At 34.4% G+C, this 21,129-nt stretch overlaps 1 protein-coding gene across 1 annotated transcript; it reads left to right on the top strand.

Moving 5' to 3' along the window:
- Nucleotides 1–880: 880 nt before the first annotated feature.
- On the top strand, nt 881–21,012 carry LOC113517387 (protein phosphatase Slingshot). The gene is given in 9 exon segments (XM_052901650.1): nt 881–1,228; nt 5,968–6,029; nt 13,985–14,156; nt 14,461–14,624; nt 15,547–15,612; nt 16,970–17,164; nt 18,261–18,530; nt 18,698–20,732; nt 20,734–21,012. Coding segments are annotated over 9 exon segments (3,054 nt in total). The 5' UTR covers nt 881–1,174; the 3' UTR covers nt 20,770–21,012.
- The last annotated feature ends 117 nt before the right edge of the window (nt 21,013–21,129 follow it).

Raw genomic sequence — 21,129 nt, 5'->3', positions numbered from 1 at the left:
TTACACGGCCGTATAACATTTCTATACATATGAATTGACAGTTTTATTACATGTTTTATGTACCTCCTTGTTCTTAGTCTTTTTTTTACACCTAGTAGACCTATAACGTAGGTACAGATCACTTTTGTTTTGGGTACACTCGTAGGATGGATAAGTACACCCAAAAAATTGTTATTCTTTGTTCTTAGATCTGCAACGAAGATAATGATGATGTTAACTCGTTATAGTTTTTCAGGCAAAATTGTTCTGATGATTCTGTAATATAATGTTAATTCTTTACAATTTTTACAATATTCTATAGAATATGTCAAAAGTAGAATTATTTTTTAATCCAATTAACAGCGATCGACTATTAATGAAGTCTTTGCAAAACTTATTACATCATTTAGTGGATATCACAACGAAATCTTTGTTCTAAGAACCAGTGTGAAACCTAAATTTGTAATAGATTTAAGACAAAATTATTGTAAATTTAGTTTATGACAGTTCATAAAATTGTTATTTCACAAAATTAAAATAAGGTTTATAAAAATAGCGATTAATAGATTCCACTGACTATGACTAGTTAACTTTTTTAATATTGACAAAGGGCTAATCTTTAACCTAATATTGTTAATTATAGTTACAACTCATCTATTTTCCTATATTATGTTGTAATATCGATAGTTGAATATTGATTTTGTAAATATTTATCAAATAACTTTTCTCTCTTGATCCATCACAGCAATTATGAAACAGATTTATTAACAGGTTTAAAGTTTATAATTATATCACTAATAAATAGTAACCGCAGATACTTTCCTTAATCTATGACTCGACTCAGAACTGAACTGAATTTTTTTATTGAAGTTAATCATTCATCTGTCGTTCTCAAGTCGTTCGCTTTATTCATTCATCCATTCATAGCTTTAATTTCTCTGATTTCTTGTTCCTTGTCTTGTTCATTTGTTGTTGGAGGATTATTTGTGATTTGGTAAAAATATGCTTAATATAAATGTTCATCTAATATCTGTGTTAAAAGTGATTATGTGTATTTAAAAAATAATTAAGTTGATATTCTTTTAAGAACCAACATTTCGTCATTTCTTACAGACTAGTATGATATCTCAATAGTTTCATTTTTGTTTGCGATTTTAGATTATTTTGATAATGGATCGTTAATGTTAAATGTGGTATGGCACTTGTTACTATTCGACGCTCTCCGAGTGTGCAGACACCAAGGAAATCAGTAAGTAACAAAAAGGATGTTCTGTATGTAGGCACAGACAGTAATTATTAATTTTATTTACTATACTTTTCACAATTAAGTATCATTACCAATAAGGTACATTTTATTAAACCTATTTCTTATTTTGGACCTATTTATTAGTACGTAGTTGCCTCTTGCTTGATCTTATTTTAATTAAAATATTTCTTTGACTGATTCCAATTATATTCAAGGCAATTTTGACGTTGCAAAAATAATTGCTTGACTTGGAGGTGATAAATCAAAAATTGGTTTATTATTTTTAATTTAGCCTTTCAATTTAAATAAATTTATTTACTATCTACTATTCTTGCCATTTATTTTGTTTGCATTTAATACCACCACAAGAGAAGACTATATAAAAGTTGATTGCTTGGGTACCTCTGTCCCATACGTGTTTCTACCGTGAAGCAGTTGTGTTTGCATGGCTGTGTTTCGGTTTGAAGGGTGGGATATGGTGTGGATTTACAGGGTACAGAGGCATAACGTCTGAGTCCTCAGGAATGGCAATGCATGGGGGTATCATGGGCGAAACAGTATACTCTATTATGTTCATGGCACTTCTCATGTCTATAGGCGATGGTTACCACTTTCCATCAGGTGGGCCATCAGCTTGAATGCCATTTTGAATTGTATATAAAAAAAAAAAATTAGTACAGCTATTTTCAAGAAAAGAAATGTTAACCTTTTAAGCTGTCTCACATTATAACTACATTATCTATAATAAAGATCCACTCTTATGTAGTAGATATTAATGTAGTAGGTATGTAGTTGTATGAATGAACTAAAATATTGCAGGAATGAGAAGGAGTCAAAATGTATATATTTGCATGTTTTATTAATACATACATCTTAATACAGTACAATTTTCTTATTAGTGTAGTAATCAGATAGATGCCATAATAGAAACCATAGAACTGACCATCTTTGAACAATGATGCCAACACATTATCTCTCAAATTAATTAATGCATTAAAGGTGTTCATTATTACATTGTGGTTTTACAAAGTAAAATTGACTAAAGTTGTCATATCATAAAAAATATTAAATATCCACTTGTATTCTATCTCTAAAAAGTTTGCTATAAATTTAAATTGACATAAAATGTTGGTATTATCGAGTTGGTGACACATTCTAATTCGATACCTCTGGGAACTAAAAGTTCACAGTAGTGTATTTGACCATGAGTATCAGATTAAATAGACTGGATAGACTCTCATATACTTTCTTTTATGAATCTGGTAATGCTGCCCTTCTTCCCTTCAGAGTGCATAGGCTGAGAAGGATGTCACAAATGTATTCATATTTAATAATAAGTTTGTGATCTAATGCATCTCATTTGATATGTGTGAGTGAGCGATCTACAGTTCTTACTGTGATGTTAATTGCTTGCTAGCACTCTCTTATTGGGTCATGGGTAAGATCTACCAGTGCATACTACCTTCTCTTAATGCTTGTTGACACTAATCTCTAAAACTGCTCAACCAATTTTAATGAAATTTTGTAAATGTGTATTGCTTTCTCTAATCTTATCTCTTGATTTAATAACTTTAGAGGAAAAATTATTTTTGTCTTTATAATCAAAAACTAATCCAGTAGGAAGGATAGAATACTGTTTGCCAAGTCAATTAATTATGTATCAAGCACCATGGAATAAGCCTTTCAAAGGAAAAGCTATGAATTACTTCTCCATTAAATATAATAAACATTTAATAAGTAACTTACTTATTTCAATCCAAATTAAATATAGCATATTATATTGATCATGGTGCATATTATATGACATATGGTGGTCACAATAACATATGCCTTATGTATAGAATAGGTTATATGGGAAGAGCAATTAAGTGTCCAGACTAAATGAACATTAACCTTTGAAACTTTACATGTAAAATAGTCCAAATGAGAAAATAGATTTAATGTGGAAATGGGCCTTCAACTTACATTTACAATTTTTGAAATTATATTTAAATCTTAGTACATAAAAATCTAAGTTCATGATGTTTGTTGGAAATTTCTAAAATCTTGTAAATATGTAATATTTTTTCCAACTTGTGAAATGGGATAATTTATATCCATGAGAAAAAATAGACCTGACATATGGTGGTAGGGCAGAATATTTCCCAGGTCAGCAAATATTTTATAAAAAAAATGAAATAATAGTTTTTCTTTTGATGATATAGATTCTTTCCATTAATTGATGTATTATCCTGTTTTAATTTGTAAATTGGACTTCCATTTCTGCATTAAGCCTCTCATTTGGGCCATTGTATGTTTGTTTTAATTTAAAACATGCATAGCTAAAAATGACTACTTCCACATGGAACTTTCTTGCATTCTTTACTATTTTTATATACCTTTTTATGTGAGGTCATTAGCTCAACCATTATTCCTATTTGTTTTGAAAATTTTCAATTCAGTCATCTGAATTTCAAAATCATTGTCACATCAGCCATTTTCTCATGATATTTAACCAATTACCTTAAATAATATAAGTCTGACATCCTGTATTTCTAGATAAATTTTTATTAAATCAGTCAGTATTCTCTTAAACTTTAATAATGATACTGATATTAACTATTTGAATAAAATATTTCTATTATCTCTGATCTAATTGAGGATTATAGTTAATAAAGAAAATAATATACATAGTTGATAAATAAAATAGGAAGATTAAATAAATAAAATAGATTCATCATATCACAGATCATATGTATTAATTCCATAAGAACAAAGACTCTTTAAATAGAAAAAAAAAATAGTTTGCTGATGTTTAATATTAGTATGTGTAAATAGAAAATTAATTTGGTTATTAATTGAATATTTCAATTTGTCATTATTTGTATTTAGTGAGTGTTTTTGTGATAATTTCAACAAAACATGAGTACCATTTAATTAAGATTTATTGAAATAGTGTATATATTATTATTAATATTATTTATTTAAGGATGACCTGCTCAATTTTCTTAGTTTCTCAAAACATAGTGAGCTATTGGTTTATTATAAATTACCTTTAGAAAATTGATCTAATTTGTCATTAAAAATATCAATTTCTGGCAATCAGAGAATTGAGTAAAGAAATGGCCTGATAAGTAAGAACAAACTGAGCAGTACAGGTATGAACCTGTATAAATGTTTCCACTTAATTAGAAAATTCTGTCATGTCCAAGTGGACACATGTATAAAACAATTTATAAATAGATTTTGTCTTTTTTTAGATGATGATTTATTTAAATATGTACATACATAGGTATGAGAGAAATTGATCTTATAATACCATACTGTAAGTAATTTTCTTTTTTACATCAAACAGATATCTAATAAAATAATTGTTTTCTTACTGCAATCTGAATATCCTTACTTTAGAGTCATAATTATATAAAGTTTTGTTTCTGAAGGTTAATAATATCTCTTAAAATCTGCCTCATATTGTATATATTCACCAATGTACATTGTACATTGAATAACCATAATTATTTTAGGTTTTTGGCTTCCATAACCTTTAGTAGTATTTTTTTATACTTTTATCATGTGTTAAAAGTTTTTAAGAAGAAGAAAAACCAGTTTTTGTATGTCCTTTCATATAACAATTGGATTAGTAGGCTACTTTTGAAATATTGGGTGTTCTATTTGTAGATCCTAGCAAAAGTTATAGTGGGCAAGAAATATCTAAAACTATTCTACATATAAAAATTTGTGGTAAATTGGTACAATTAGTAGTTGCTAAGATATAACATTATGATAGATGGATGGATGCACATAGTCTGATTATTGTAATAGTATTTGTTACAGCAGCATAAAAACAGGTCTTGGGGATTTAAGAGCATTCATAACTTTTATTTACCGAAGTGTGCATTGCCACATTTTGGAAATTATTGCAATTATCTGTCAAATACATAAACACATTTAAAATAATCAATTAGAAGCATTGAAAATGTTCAATTGTTTTTGAAAATTGTCATGATTGTGACATTGTTGTACTTTGTTAGGGACTCTTAACAGGAGCTTCCCTATGTGAGTGTTGACTGCCCCAATATATCAGTATCTCTGTATGACACTCTTTCCAATAATATTTGTCACTCTGTTAACGTCAAATATCTATTAACTTTAGTCTTTTCTCCTTTTGTATATGCCCTAGAAAAATGTATGTCAAAAAATAATATAAAATTATAATATCTCATTTTAACTATCATATATCATTTTTCCTAAAAAATCCTTCATGTAGATACTCAATGAACACGGACAAGGAAATCTTATCGCATCATCGATAAAATTGCAGTTTCTTTTTCAACCTTGACCCTGCCAAAATCATCGGAGCTCCGTTGGAGCCATAATATTAAAAAAAAAACAAATTCTATAAATCGTAATTGTATTTTAAACCAACAATCAAGAGGCAATCCCTGTGTCAAAATTAACAAATCGTATTATTAGATCAGGGGTCTACCATGAAATGAAATTCTAAATTTTCGGACCCCAATTTCGTGTTTTCGTTCAAACCAAAATCGACCCAGTAAATGAAGCTTAACATTTCGTTCATCATAAATCTTAACATAGAATTTCAAAGGAATGATATTTTAACATTTTTAAAAAATATGTATTTTAATTTTAACATTAAATTTATGTTGCGTTCGACCCCGAAATTTCGGAAAACATTTCATGGTAGTTCTAGTCATTTAAGTGATAAGTTCAGACATAGATTACTTTATTTTGTTTTGTTTCAGGATGAGACAGAAAAATCAACAGAAAATATTGAAGAGGATGTCAGTAACCGTGTCAGCAAGAGGTTGGTTACCTTTTTCTATTGTAATAATTAACATTTAACACGGTTTCCGAATTACTATGCTTTATTAGAGTTGCTGTGCACATATTTTTACCGTTTCAAATTAACAGATACTTGGTGTCTAAGGGTATTTACTCATCTTTAAAACTGTCTTAAATATAGATTTAAATAATGAATCGAGTGAAACAATTTTTGCATTGTTAAGTCGCGTTTCATTATTCAGTCGGTCGTGTAATTGCTAATCGTGTGACCAACTCCAAATATAATCTTTTTTTTTTGGTAAGGAAATTGCCAAATCCGGATAGGATCTTCCATATAGGATTTTAATAAAATGTCAATAAAATTCGATATAATATAGAATAGATATAACGGATGAACTAATAAAATACATAATATGCCTATAATATAATATGCACGGTGTTAACATAATTGGAAAAGGACGTTAAAATGTAAAGAAAGGCGTCATTTACCAGACAACCATAGATAGGAATAACTAAAAATATAATTAACGGGGCAACGTAATGAGGGCATTTATTATAGATATTTATTTATTATACATTAAGAATTACAATATTAGGAGGCACGACAGCGTCCCTACCAAGACGAGCACGGCCGTACTCTCCACTTTTCGAAGTGACTCACGGCACTTTTAACTCCCCTGTAACTTCATTGTGGATAAAACAGGGGTATTAAATTTCTAAGCACTTCTAGTAATCTCATTTAGTTGTCATTTAGCCTATAAAGGAAAAATCCCGAAATTTCATTATTCATTTTTATTAAACGAAAATAGTTCAACAGTAGACAGTTAGTGGCTGATATAATAATAATTCAAATGATGCATTGCGCTTGTATGTAACGGACAAGACATATTATTTATATTCGAAAAAAAGGAGGATGACACACAAAAAGAAATGAGATCCCATCATAACCATAAAATGTAAAAAAAATGCCAAATCTCGTAACTAGTTCTTTCGTCACAAAAAGGTATGAGATCTCAAGTCTATAATGACTTGGCAGTTGCACGGTAATATATTCTACTAATGAAATATTCTTAAGTGCACTGTTTAGATTTACCGAGTAATCAAAATAGTAGATTTTGTATTAGATTATTCTTTTATAATTACGGTGCTGTGCAATTACCAAATCATTATAGACTTGAAATCTCACAACTTTTTGTAGTAAAGGAACTACGTTGCGAGATTTGGCATTTTTTACATGTTATGTTTTTGATAGGATTATAATTTGTATGTATCGTCTTAATGAAAATGTGATACTTTGGATGTGTCTTTAGATTTATTGCAAAGCAAGCTTTTACCAAACGTCGTGTGGTCCCGGCATAGAATAGGTCACCTTCTTTCTTTCCGGTGGGTGTCGTAAGAGGCGATTAAGGGAGGACGAGAGATGGACATCAGCGTCCTTTTTAAAACATCTTCAAAGCCTAACTGCGATTGCCAATCCACCTGGCAAGCGTGGCAACTACTGGTAAAATTCCCCAAGGAGGAGGTTTATGTTCAGTAGTGGACAGTTAAAGGCTTATATAATGATAAAGCTTTTATGATATGAAGCTTTTGAAGATGAAACATAATAATAGCACTGATAAAAACGGCAAAGTAAATAAATTATTGCAACTTTTGTAAAAATTGTCATACAAAAAGGGTTTTAATTTATCCCTCCCCCCAACCTCTTGAACCTTTCAAACGTCATATATATATTATCGTTATCTGAAGACCCTTCTCATTATTTTCAAACGACATAGTTTGTGGATGACTCCCTACATTTTTATTTATTTCGATGTAGTTAAAATTTGTATATATGCTGTATGTATGTATATATGCAGCGATTTTGATTTAGAACGCCTATTCGATAACGTTACTCGCAGCAATTATTTGAATTGCATACCTTACCTAGTCACGGTACTGTATCTTACCTGTTTCTGCCGTGAATATCTATCTACTTGTCTACTGTGGTGTACTAAATCCTCGAAGAATTTGATGCGAATTAAAAATCAAATACAAAAAAGTACATACATCAGGTATAGTTAGATAGTTGATGTTTGATGTTTATTTATTCTATATAGATATGGCTGCGAGATATATAACCACTTAATAAAATTTTGTGTTTCATAAATGTTTTTATCTTTTTCAATTACAACATTTTTCTTTGAACTTCATGTCTCACACTCTTATTGGTCATGGCCGATGCTCATATTTCACTTAAATGTTACAACTGTTAAAAGCTAACGGATATCCTTAAAGGTTACTAGGAGAAGGGATCCTTTCGATTCGCAGAATGCAGTTGTTCAAGCATAGTCAGTAGTTTAGTTACACCTTTTGGTTATGTTAAATATCAGGGACAAATCCTCTGAATCTGGGTGTCGATTACAAGATTTGACCTTATAATAATAAATACATTGATCAAGAAATCTTTCAATTCGTTATTCGTATTGTGTACAACAATATCATACATGAACAATATGTGGCAGTTTGAACAATAATATTATTTATATATGCGATCGTATAGAAATAACAACGCGTGTAGAGCGAGGCGTGTTCCCAACTGCCTCGTGTTCCTGTTCTGCATCGAGTTTCTATATTTACGCGGCAGTTTGTGCTCAGTTAGGAGGGAAATCATGACGTCGCTCATCGGGTGGGCTCTACGAGCAAGTTATGTACGTCGTGCACGCACCTTATTGTTGATCGGGACGCGCCGCTGGACGCGGTCGGTGCGCCGCGCACCAACTGCACCATCCATACTCGGTTGACATACGCAGTACTTACCGCCACTTTACCGCATCCGACAAGAAAATCGCGACCACAGAGCCGCAATGTTTATGTGCCAGTGCTGTATATAGTGACACTACAATTGTGCGCCATTTACCTATAGCTTGGATTACTCCCCTTTGTTTCCGACATGGTCGCCTTCAGGTAAACAATTGTTGCTTTTCTATGTACTACATACAATCTAAATAATTATTTGATTTTCTCCTCTGGTCTATCATATTTTCAGAATCTGGTTTTTTTGAAAAATACTGTATTCACAAACTACAAAAATTACAGTCAAATATGTATTTTGGTATTACATTTTTTCTATTTACGTTATTTAATTACTAACTTCAAAAATATGGTCTTTGTTCAATTGTATTTTATTTTTATTTTATTTGGACATGTATTCAATGTAATGTATCAATATACAAGTAGATATAGTTCCACAAAAAAAAAATACCGACTCCAATCACCAAATTAATTTGATTTAAAAATCAAACCACTGAATAGTTTATTTTTTCAAATCGATTTAATCATTACGAAGTTCTAAGAACACTTATATTAAAAATAACTAAATAATAACCACCTCCTTTTTTGAAATCGGTTGAAATGATCGCAAGTTATTTTAATTTTATTAATTGAAAGAATTTTCTTTCATTGTTTTTCATTTCTATATTGATTTTATCACCATCAAATATAATATTGTGATTGTTTTTAATGATAAACACGAAACTAATCTTGTCACAAAAGTTACCGATCGTATTATGACTTCAATATGTGTTCTTTCCGAGTAGTGCACATTTTCAAATGTAGCAAAAGGTACAAACACAATATTTACAGTATTAGGAACTCGTGGAGCTATGTGCCGAAAGTAGTTATAATTAAAGTTTACGCTATATAACAGTATCAGTAATTCAAATAATCACCCTTGCTTTCAGTTTATTTTTATTTTAAAATGTACCTGTTTATTTCTACTAATTTTTAATAATTGATGAACAATTCCTTTTGTCATCATAACATCTTTGTATTTAGAATAAGATTTTTTTCCGAAATAACTCTGTAGTGAAACTCTGAAGTGACTAGGTATACCGATTACTGGGTTTGCTGCTGTATCAAACTAAATTCCAGTTCCCAGCAAACTGTATCTTTAATAGTTGGACTTTGAAATGAATGGAATAGGTCTCCAGGGTCCTGTATGCTTTTTATTTTCTGCTTATTCAGACGATTAAAAAAATCAATCCTTAGCTGACCTGTAAATAAAGTAAATAAAAACCAGCCGAGTGCGAGTCGGACTCGCGTACCAAGGGTCCCGTACAAAGTATTTTTTTTTTTGTTTACATTACAAATTTATGAGTTTCGGGTTTTTCTTTTTGCATTCTGTATGACATTGCTTCTTACCGGATTTAATTGTTCTAGGTTAACGGAAGTACCCTACAGGTTCTGATTCCCTTGTAAATGTCAAAATACACGCTTTAAACGTATTTATCTTTTGATTGCATTGATTTTTTTACAACTTCAAGAAATTGCAGATTTCAGTAATTGATTTTAACTTCAAATGATATGTCCACGCGTTCTTTTGAAAAAAAAAGTGATCCTATAAGTATTTAGTTTGTTCTTGTGGGGTACGGAACCCTAAAAACGTTGCGATCATGATAAAGAAAAGATTAATGTAGGAAATCCCAATGGCAAAATGATGAATGGTAGAGAATCATTAGCCTATTGCAGCCTATTATTGGACGCAGGCTTCACAGTTCACGTCAGTATGGCCCTGCAGTGTATAAACACTAAAATCGAAGGATACAATTAAGATTCTTATTGAAATCGGTGGTTTTAAATTTATGGCAATATAATCATCATCATTCCTGCGTTGATGAAGGAATATTCCGGACAGAGAACGTAACTCGAAATTATAATGATTGTGTGAATGAAAGTATATCGAGGAAGCAAAATAAAATTTGTAAACAAACAGCCAAAAGCATTATGACTTTCTTGTAAAGTGGATCTTCAATTATTTTAAAAAACTTCATTTCAGTGATGCTTCATTATATTTAAACCCATCTAACATATATTTTCGTTGAAACAATAGAATGTAAGCGATTTCCAATAGAAAGAAGTAGGTACTCAATTTCTTTGTATTTTTTTTGTGGCTGTGTTATGTGGTAACGTTGCCAATTCTGAACCGATTTTCATATTTTTTTTTTACAGTCAAGTTTACTTTCGTGATGGTTTCGTATTAATGTTGTAACTATAGAATAAAATCCAATTATAGGATAAAATTCAAAATACTTAAATAAATTCCAATATTTTCTTTGTAATGTGTCAATGAAATATTAATCGTTCAGCGTACTTATGTTCACGATTTTTTGCTTTTTTGCAAAATAAAATGTATTCGTAAATGTATGTATCTACATTTACAGCATATTTATATCCATCGTGGCATGAAGCGAGCTCACAACCATTATTCAGATTAATTCGCGTTGTTAACAGTGTTTTCCATTCCAGCACCAGAAAGTTAGTTGGAACTTTACACAACACACACCAAGATAAACGATTTAATTCCATCTTTCCCTCTTAAGCTTGTTTTTGAGTTTGTTACTAATAAGTCGGTTATTTATTATTATTACAATAGTAAGAGAGCGTCGTGGCCTTGTGATTAATTACACCAACTCGCGAGCCTGCGGTTGTGAGTTTTATATTGGCAACATTTAAAAAAAAAATATTTACGATTTTATGAAAGAGTTCAATTCAGGTACATTTTCTTTATATATAAAAATGTATGTACAAACTGACTAGTAGATTTAGTGTAGTGTCAAAATACGGAATAGTTCTAGCATTAATGCGGGTTTGCGCAATATTAGTTCTTGCCAACTATAATTATTTGGTAGAAACAACACGTGGTTTATTACATTTACAAACTATCATTTCCCGTGATTCCGCCCACCCGCTTAATATTTAACCTTGAACTTGTATTTTCTTACAATACACAATGTATATAATAAAAAAAAAGTGTTATTTTCTAACATTTACATAATAATATTATTTATATATAGTGCACACTATCTCTGCTTGCTCATCGAAGTACTATTTTATTTGAGTGTGCTATATATACTACTATGATATAATTAGTCAAGCAAGTTTCGTCTAATTTTCTCGTCATCAAATTAATATGGGACTAACACGGAAGTAATTCCTGCTGATTGCAAATAGAGTTATTAAATACTAGCGATCCAGCCCGGCCTCCCACGGGTAAATAAAATACTCTAAAATAATATATGGTTTATGTTACTCCCTAATAATGTAGTGTTCTTATAGGTGAAATAATTTTTAAAATAGGTTCAGTAGTTTTGAGTTTATCTATTATATCAACAAACAATCAAATCTTTCCTCTTTATAATATTAGTATAGAAAATCGTTTCACAATGGGCGGCGTAATTGTATAACATAGCCACAAAAAAGACTTATTGAAAACATCTATTTGGAAGTTGTTTAAAAGTTGTATTGGTGGTACATTAGACCTGAAAGTCTTCATTATTAAATCTTTACTTGTTGAATCCTACTAATATTATAAACGAGAAAGCTCGTAAAGATGTATGGATCAAACCTATGGGGTCTTTGACCTCCACGGTTTTTTTTGGAACCCATCGTGGTTAATTTCTGGTGTATTTGTTAGCGAGATAGGCCAACTGACCTGATTTCATCCACACCTATCGTTATTCACTAGTATCCCACTACCGTAACCGATAGTGTTTGCGGGTAAAAACGAATTGCAATTTAATTAAAAAAAAAAAAACCTCATGCCTGATCGAAATAATCGATTTCGTATCTTAATAAATTTTTACTTCTCATAACGATATCGAAAACATGTTATATTAATGTAAATATGCTTAGAGGTTATTAAATGTGTTAAGTGTTGACTGCTCCGCCTCTTATAGAGTAAATATCTACTGAATTTCTGATTAGTTAAAGTGGCCACGACACTTCAATAGTCAATGGGTAGCGCAGACGCGTGGTTATCCGAATTCGGTAAAATGACGAGGCGACTGACGAGTAGTCTCACTGGAGGCAACGCGCGATTCGCACTCGTTGTATTACTATATAGGTACAGTGAGGCGGTTCGCGGACGCGCGGCGCGGGCGTCTCGTACCGGCCGCAGAACTCGGGCTCCGGCGACTAGTATGGGCGGGCATCGCCGCTTTGGCAACCCGCCGCTGTTATTTTTAATGAACCTTGAGAGCAACCGCCCTTGCCGCTTTTAATGCAAGTCGACATTTGGAATCATGGCCTATCTTAACTACCGTCACACGATTATTTACATTCTATTATTAACCGCTTCGCATGTTCCCTTGTATAGCTAGGTATGTTTACTATATACTTTCCATTTATTTTCCATAGTGTTATTTTCTGATGACCTCATCATTACTTTTGTAACGCATTCTGTCTTCAGTCATTTATTACAGTACTACTAACTATAAGTACTCCTAACCATAGGCATACTTTTTTACCAGTTGTGTCTTAAAATTAAAATCTCATCATATTTTTGTTCACTCAAAAATAACTATGATTTAAACAACGCATTTCCTTGTGGCTTTAGGTATATGTAACATTTATGTTTTTACGCTATAGCTGCTGCGATAAAATAATACGATTAAAATATTGAAATGTTAGTACGCATCATTTACATATGTAGGTATTGGGGAAGTCGATGAGTAATCATACGTATTACAAAGGCGAGGCAGAGAAACAAGTGTGCTGTGCGGCCCAGCCAGCGCGTCGTCCCTCCGCGACGACTGTCAAGTCGAGCTGCGGCTTGAGCCTGCCCCGGTGAAAGGAAGGTTAAACGCTACAGCAAGACGGATTGCAGCAACTTTACTAAAAATGGCGTCATTCATACATTTCGCGGTTGCATTATATTAAAAAAATAATTATTGCTGAGTAGCTCATGCGAATATTCTGTTACTCGATGAAGGACACCGACTTTTTTTTTATAGCCACTGAGTGGTTTTTAATTTTGGTAATAATTATTTTCATAAAATACATTTAATGTCTGTTCCGGTAATTCGAATTCGAGAATCGAAACCCCATCTCTGATTTATTCGAGCCGGGTTTGCCCCCCTTTACGCGTTCCATGCAAGGAATATTAGAATGTTTTCAAAAATTAGATTTTTTGTAATTATATTTTTTTGTTTTATGTTTCAGCCTCAATGAGTGTTATTTTGCGAACAAGGGAGCGGCGTTGGTACTGGGCGGTTCGGAGTGTGGATGCGCAGACCAGCGCCGAGCGTCGGCGCGAGCGCATCCCCAACCGGACATACAACACCATCTGCAGTCCATGTTCTACCTGTTGCGCCCGGAGGAGACGCTCAAAATGGTGCTTAATAAAATATCTAATATGATGCTTACTATCTAGCTGACAGTGAATCATTTTTCTAATATCTGTTACGTTATCACTTGACAGTTATTGTTACTTGTAGATATAGTTGTAAGCATGTTTATTTTTATGATTTGTTTTTACTGTATATTATAGGCCCACAAGCTCAATATTCGACCTCATTATTATTTCTCATCAGGTGAGATTGTTCTATCAAAGTTGCTAATTAACTAACTCTTACTCTGTCAATATATTCAGACATCATGACTTTTACAATGTTAGGTAACGCTACTTTACTGCACAGGCGGTGAAACTGGAGAGCGCTCACGCGGGGCGCACCAGATACCTGGTTGTGGTATGCCGTAGCGAAGAAGCGGCTCTCCTCGGTATCGACTGCAACGAGCGCACCACTGTCGGCCTCGTGTTGAGGGTTCTCGCGGACACATCTATAAAGCTTGATGGTGACGGGTGAGTTGAACTTACACAAAATGTAATTGAAACGGTGCATATATTTGTTTTATGTTATTTTCTAGGGAGAGATTATCTGCGTCTATACGACGACTAGTCAAGAATACTAATAATATATTCACGTGTCAGGCACGTAATATGCTGTCTGAAGAATTAATGTTGAAATAGATTTAATAGGCAAATAGATATCGCTTATTGAATAAATTGTATCAGAGATAATCGGCAGAAAAGAAAAGACTATTCTAGTCTTATCTTACTTCGGCCATGTGGTATTTGAAAATAACTTTATTGGTAAAACAATGAGATTATTATATTGTAGAGAATATTGGCGTAAATGTTGTACTTTATTCAACGTATATTCAATCAACAAAAACCTCTGTACGTGACTATATACAAAAGAGGTATCAAGATGTATTTCATGTATTTTTTTTACTGATTTCATTAAAACATACAACCTTTCAATGGAGATAGTTATGTAAAAATTAGCCTATGTATCTGCACAACTATATTATAAAATATTGCTGAAATCTTATAATTTTCTCATGGTGATGTAACAAAAAAGATAATTCCAACAGATCAAAAATCATTGATTTTTGGAAGTGATATTTATCTGTTGGAGTTGTCTTTTTTGTTAGACTTCTTTAAAATATTTATTTTCTATATATTTTATAAGCAATATAAAAAAAGTAGTTTTTCAAGTAATTTATTTATTTATTTATTAATCTGAATATAATTATGATTTTGTTATGCTATATTTTGAACTAAGTTATTAGGTGAAAATGAATATTTGAAATGAGATCTTTCTAATGTTTTCTACTTATTTGAATAATAGAAGGACATTATTGAACAATGACAAGAAACCGTTTTAGTCAGTGTGCTTTTAAGTAAGAACAATAACTAATTAGATATTCATTGTCCACAGAGGATTTAGTGTGTGCGTGTGCAATCAACAACACATATTCAAACCAGTGTCTGTACAGGCCATGTGGTGAGTATGTGAGATTATAATGGTACTAAAATATATTTGTAACTCCTATATATTATCTTCACATTCCACGTCTGTTGTAGACCTCATTATTAATTGTGACTGTTGACTTATCTAACATACCTCAATAACGAACAGCCGACACCGGTTGACTTTATTGGAACACAAGATTTCATATGTTATACCATTGGTTCCTGCTATCAGTGCTGTCTCATTAACAATTACTCTGTAATTATGTATGCGTTAAATAGAATGCAATATGTATCTTGCATCTAATACTTTTAAATTTATAAATTATTGTATTAACTAACCAAAACATTGCAGATCAAATAATTCAGTTAGGTATTTAAAAAAATGTGTGTAATAACACACTTTTCTGATAAAAATACTAGTACTCGTATATTCACAGTTGTCATGGATGTAAAGATATTGAAGACCTCGATCGTCAAACGGTAGTCGTTCAATATGTCTGTTGATAGTCTACGATTGTTCTATAATGAACTAACTAATGGTACACATTTTCCTTATTGTCCTAGTTCACAATAATTGTGAAATGTCATTAAATACCTCATCTGGTAGTACAGATATGTATATGCTTAGTATATTTTTATCCGACTGCCAAAAGAGCGTATGAGAAGAGGGTGGGATTTTCGGGTATATATTTATACTAATATTAGAAAGAGATTTGATTGTTTATTTATAACGATAAACTCAAAAATTACTAAAATAAACAACTGATTTAAAAAAAAATTTGAACTTATAGAAAGCTACATTATTAGCGAGTACTAATATTGTTATTGGCCGTGTGGTCCCAACATAGAATAGGCCACCCCTCCTTTTCCTGTGGGTGTCGTAATAGGCCATTAAGGGGATTTAATTGTAAAGGAATGGGCAGCAGCATCCCTCTTAAAATATCTCTAAAAGTCTAACTGCAATTGCCAACCCGCCTGCTAAGAGTAGAAACTACTGGCAAAACCCCACTTATGGGGAAGGTTTATATTCAGCAGTGGACAGTTAACAGCTAAAATAATGATTAATATTATAAATGTGAAAGTAAATTTGTTACTTTATAGTGCCTTAAACAATCACCGTGAAATTTAGTATACACGTACTATATGACATGGAAAATATATAGGTTGCTTTTTGTCTCGCTCGCGGATAAAAATTGGTAGACTGTTTATTATTTTCGAAAATACTATTCATGCGAAGTTGGGCCGGATCCCTAATGTATAAAGCATAGTAATATGACATTTTATTTCATTTGGAAGAACTCTTCTGCATGTTAGATATTAAAAGTTACTGGCTGATCAGTTTTTGACTGAATTCTTTTTTATCACATATGCCCCCGGTTGTGTTCCAGGTCAGCGTTACAAACGCTGCACCGCGCCAGCAGCCGAGCCCGTGCGCTGAACCACTTCGCTGGCGGCGCGTCGCACGCCTGGTGCGCTTACTATGAGGAGCGCATCGACTCGGACCGTTCCTGCCTCAATGAGTGGCATGCCATGGACTGCATCGAATCCCGTCGCCCGCCTTCGCCGGATTCGCTTAGGCTAAAGTGAGTTGGTCATAGCTGATGTTTTAATTCTGTGTGTTGTTTACATATTACGATTCACAGGATTGTATTTCTATAAATGAAATTATTAGGTACTTCAATAATAATAGAACTCAAGGATGACATTGTATAACATATAAGTCAAGAATACCTTGCATACATACAATGAAAAATTTTTGTCGTGTCACTAATAGCTAAAATACTTCGAAAGCCTCGGCCGTAGTCGTACAATAGTACAATTTTACTGTCGGTGTTCTTACATAGCTTACATTTTGGAAAGTGTGATCAAGGATTGCATGAGCTTATTTCTCTAGCATAGTGTCAGTGAAATAAGGCTTGAAACCTAATTAAGAAAGTGTATGGTTAATGTTTGACTTATTGGCATAAAGCGTGTCGCTTCTTCGTTTTTCATTCCAACGAATAAAGACTGAAATGCTCCCCCGAGATCTATTACTGAGTTTTTTAAAGTTTAGAGTGAATGTAGACTTTATTTGACTTTATCCCCATATGGATTTTTACATTTGAGTATTACTGTTATATACGAGTATGTAGATATCTGAACTAGGTATAATTGATATACATTACATATTCAACCTTCAGGTACAAAAAATATTTTCAGGTGTTGTATAATTAATAATTAGCAATCAGCATACGTAATCACGCATACTGGAGCCTAGACCTAGTTTCTTGACCTCGTAAAGGATCGGACGCCGGCCAATGCGTTAATTAGAATACTTTGCATGCGATTTGCAGGATGAACAATCATCATATATGTATGCTATGTAACATACTTTTGTAAGTTTTATAACATAATTAATCACCAATAGCAGTTCAGTGTACACTGTATTATTGTACTTTTCCTGTTATTATCACGTTTTACCTTTAATTCTAAGTGCAATATGTTGGAAGCAAGATTCGTTAAAATGTGAACTGAAAGTTATGGTATAATAAATGTACTTACAAGTTTTAAATTCTTATTTATTTAATTATATTGTATATAGGCCAGTCGAGTCGTTTTTATAATTTAATTCTTATAATATTAATAGATAACATATTTATTGTTGTTTATATTAAATTCAACATGTTTTATTTTTAACAGGCCTCGCAAAAGAGACGAAACAGAGCGTGTGATTCGATGTACGTTGAAGGAAATAATGATGAGCGTTGACATAGACGAGGTGACGAGCAAAGTAATCCGCGGCCGGCTAGAAGACGAGTTGGATATGGACCTCGCTGAATACAAGTCTTTTATCGACCAAGAGATGCTCACTATATTAGGACAGATGGATGCTCCCACTGAGGTGTTTGATCACGTTTATCTTGGCTCCGAGTGGAACGCCAGTAATCTCGAAGAACTGCAACGAAATGGGTATCTTTTATACATTAATTGTTATATTACACAACACACACATACACATACTGACACATATACACTGATGTGATGTTAGTTTTGTGTGGCAACCCATGAATGATGCCATATGCGTCAGTATATTCTGTAATGTTTAGATTACTGAAAATATACATTTGTTGTTTCAGGGTAAGGCACATATTAAATGTGACAAGAGAGATTGACAATTTTTTCCCGGGTATGTTCGATTACTTAAACATAAGAGTGTATGACGACGATAGAACGGACCTCCTCAAACATTGGGACAATACATACAAGTACATAAACAAAGCCCGGAATGAAGGCTCGAAAGTGCTCGTCCATTGTAAAATGGGCATCAGCAGATCCGCTTCCGTCGTAATCGCTTATGCAATGAAGGCATTCAACTGGAACTTTGACAAAGCTCTCAAGCATGTAAAAGCGAAAAGAAATTGTATTAAACCAAACACTAACTTCCTAAATCAACTTGAAACTTATCAAGGAATACTAGATGCAATGAAGAACAAAGAAAAATTACAAAGATCAAAATCAGAAACTAATTTGAAGTCGCCAAAAAATAATTCGAAAATAGAGAGTAAAATATTGGATCCTACACCTCTAGTCTTGGCTTTGACTGGTTCCTATATTGGTAGGCCGCGTTCATGGTCTCCCGATAGCAAACTCGCTTCCGAACTATTGCCACCGACCTCTGTCTCTCTAGAAAACCTAGTCTATGAAACTCGACATATGTTAATGCCTTATGCAAATGGAACTTATAGTGTATCACCTAATCAGATCATAAGATTAAAGGAGGAAGGAGCCCCGTCTGTTAAACATATTGTAAATGAAATAGAGAATGCTGCTTCAAGTGAACGTAGAGATTTAAGTAAAAGATATCAGAAGTTAAATTTCGGAAATCAAAATGATTCATCCAGTTTTAAATCATCTGATGGTTCTGTATCCTCCTTAGTGCAAACGGGTGACGCACCTAGTAAACCACCACAGGCATCACCGTCGCGAAATTTAAGTCACAAATATTCTCATTCAAACTTAGAAGATGATAAAATCCATACCTGGGATCCAGGGGAAGCTCCGTGGCCCAGGGTAGAAGATAATCGAAACATTAGTGACAGTGATAATATAGTGAAAAGTGATAGTGGTATAATTGACACAAAGACGAAAACGAGTGACGCTTTTTTAAATTTAGTAGATCGTAACATAGACAGCGAGGAGAGGAGAGCCGTCGACGAGGACGCGCCGCCGCCCAGCCGACAGAGTTCGTGGAGCTCGTTCGACAGCGCCGTGGTGCCCGACCTGTCGCGCCACTCCTCCTGGGGCTCGTACGACACGCGGGGCCGCGCGCCGGCCGCCGCGCGCGACGACGCCGCCAAGCGCAAGGAGCGCGGCGACGAGCGCGCCGCGCGCCGCGACGACGAGCGGCCCACCTCCGACCTCGGCATCATCAGCGAGCACACGGAGCCGCGGCGCGGCGGGCGCGCGCCTGCCCGCGCGCCCGTCACCATGTCCGATAACGAGCGCAAATTCAACGAAACCTGTGCCATACTGGAGGAGCTCGCGGCGGCGGCGGCGCGCATGGAGCGCGCGCGCGACCGCGGCGCCTCCACGTGGAGCGGCCGGCTGTCGGCGTCCGCGCCCGCCGCGCCCGCCGAGAGGCCGCGCGCCGGCCTGCGGCGGCGCCGCGCCGCCTGCGCCTCGCACGGCGACCTGCCGCGCGCCGCGCCGCCCGTGCCGCCCGCGCCCCCCGCGGGGCTCGTCAGCAACCTCAAGAAGGAGTTCGAGGCTCGCTCCGAGGCTGACTCGACGCGCCGCTCGCACTCGCGTGGCCGCGCCGCCGCGCACGATGGCAGGGAAAGGGGGCCTGCGTCCCCCCCGTCAGGAGAAGATCTTTCCGTGCGTGTGCTGGTCGACAAGTATGACCAACCGGGCCGTGCGCGGTGCGAGTCGGCGTGCGAGACGAGCCGGCCGCGGGCGGCCCACGAATCTGTGTCGAAGAAGTGCCGGCTGGCAGCGGAGGGTGGCGGTGGTGGTGGCGGCGAGCGGCGCGGTGCGGCTCTGCGCAACTCGTTCTGCGGCGCGCTGCGCGGCGGCTCGGAGCGGCCGCCACTCGCGCCCACCGTCGTCTCGATCGCGCCCATCGACTACTCCAATATGGTGGTTCCGTCTGTGATGTCGAAAGCTCAAAATAAAAAACAATTACAACACGGAAAGACCCATCCGTTGACGAGGCTCAACTTGAATCGGTCGAATAATAGATGTTCAAATCCTGTATATAATACTATGTAGAAGTATTTATGTTTTTTATTTATTATGAATTCTTGCCAAACTCGATGTTCTATCTTTCTAGAGTTTTATATGCTATTTACAAAATGAAATCACAGTGTATTTGTCTATCACGTAAATTGTGTTAAGCGGCTGTTTGTGAGTAGAGAAATGTTAAAGGAGAGAATAAATTCAATACAACTGATGTACAACTTTTACATAAACAGGTCTTTTTTATAAAACCTTAGTCCTTTTATATTATTTCATTAGATGTTTATTTAAAACAAAATATGATGTTATTTTGTTTTTTATAATATACCAA

This window comes from Galleria mellonella, unplaced genomic scaffold, assembly GCF_026898425.1.
Source record: "Galleria mellonella isolate WM207_F2 unplaced genomic scaffold, CSIRO_AGI_GalMel_v1 utg78, whole genome shotgun sequence".
Classification (NCBI taxonomy): domain Eukaryota; kingdom Metazoa; phylum Arthropoda; class Insecta; order Lepidoptera; family Pyralidae; genus Galleria; species Galleria mellonella.
The sequence above is the reverse complement of the archived record's forward strand: the minus strand, read 5'-3'. Positions and strand labels throughout refer to the sequence as shown.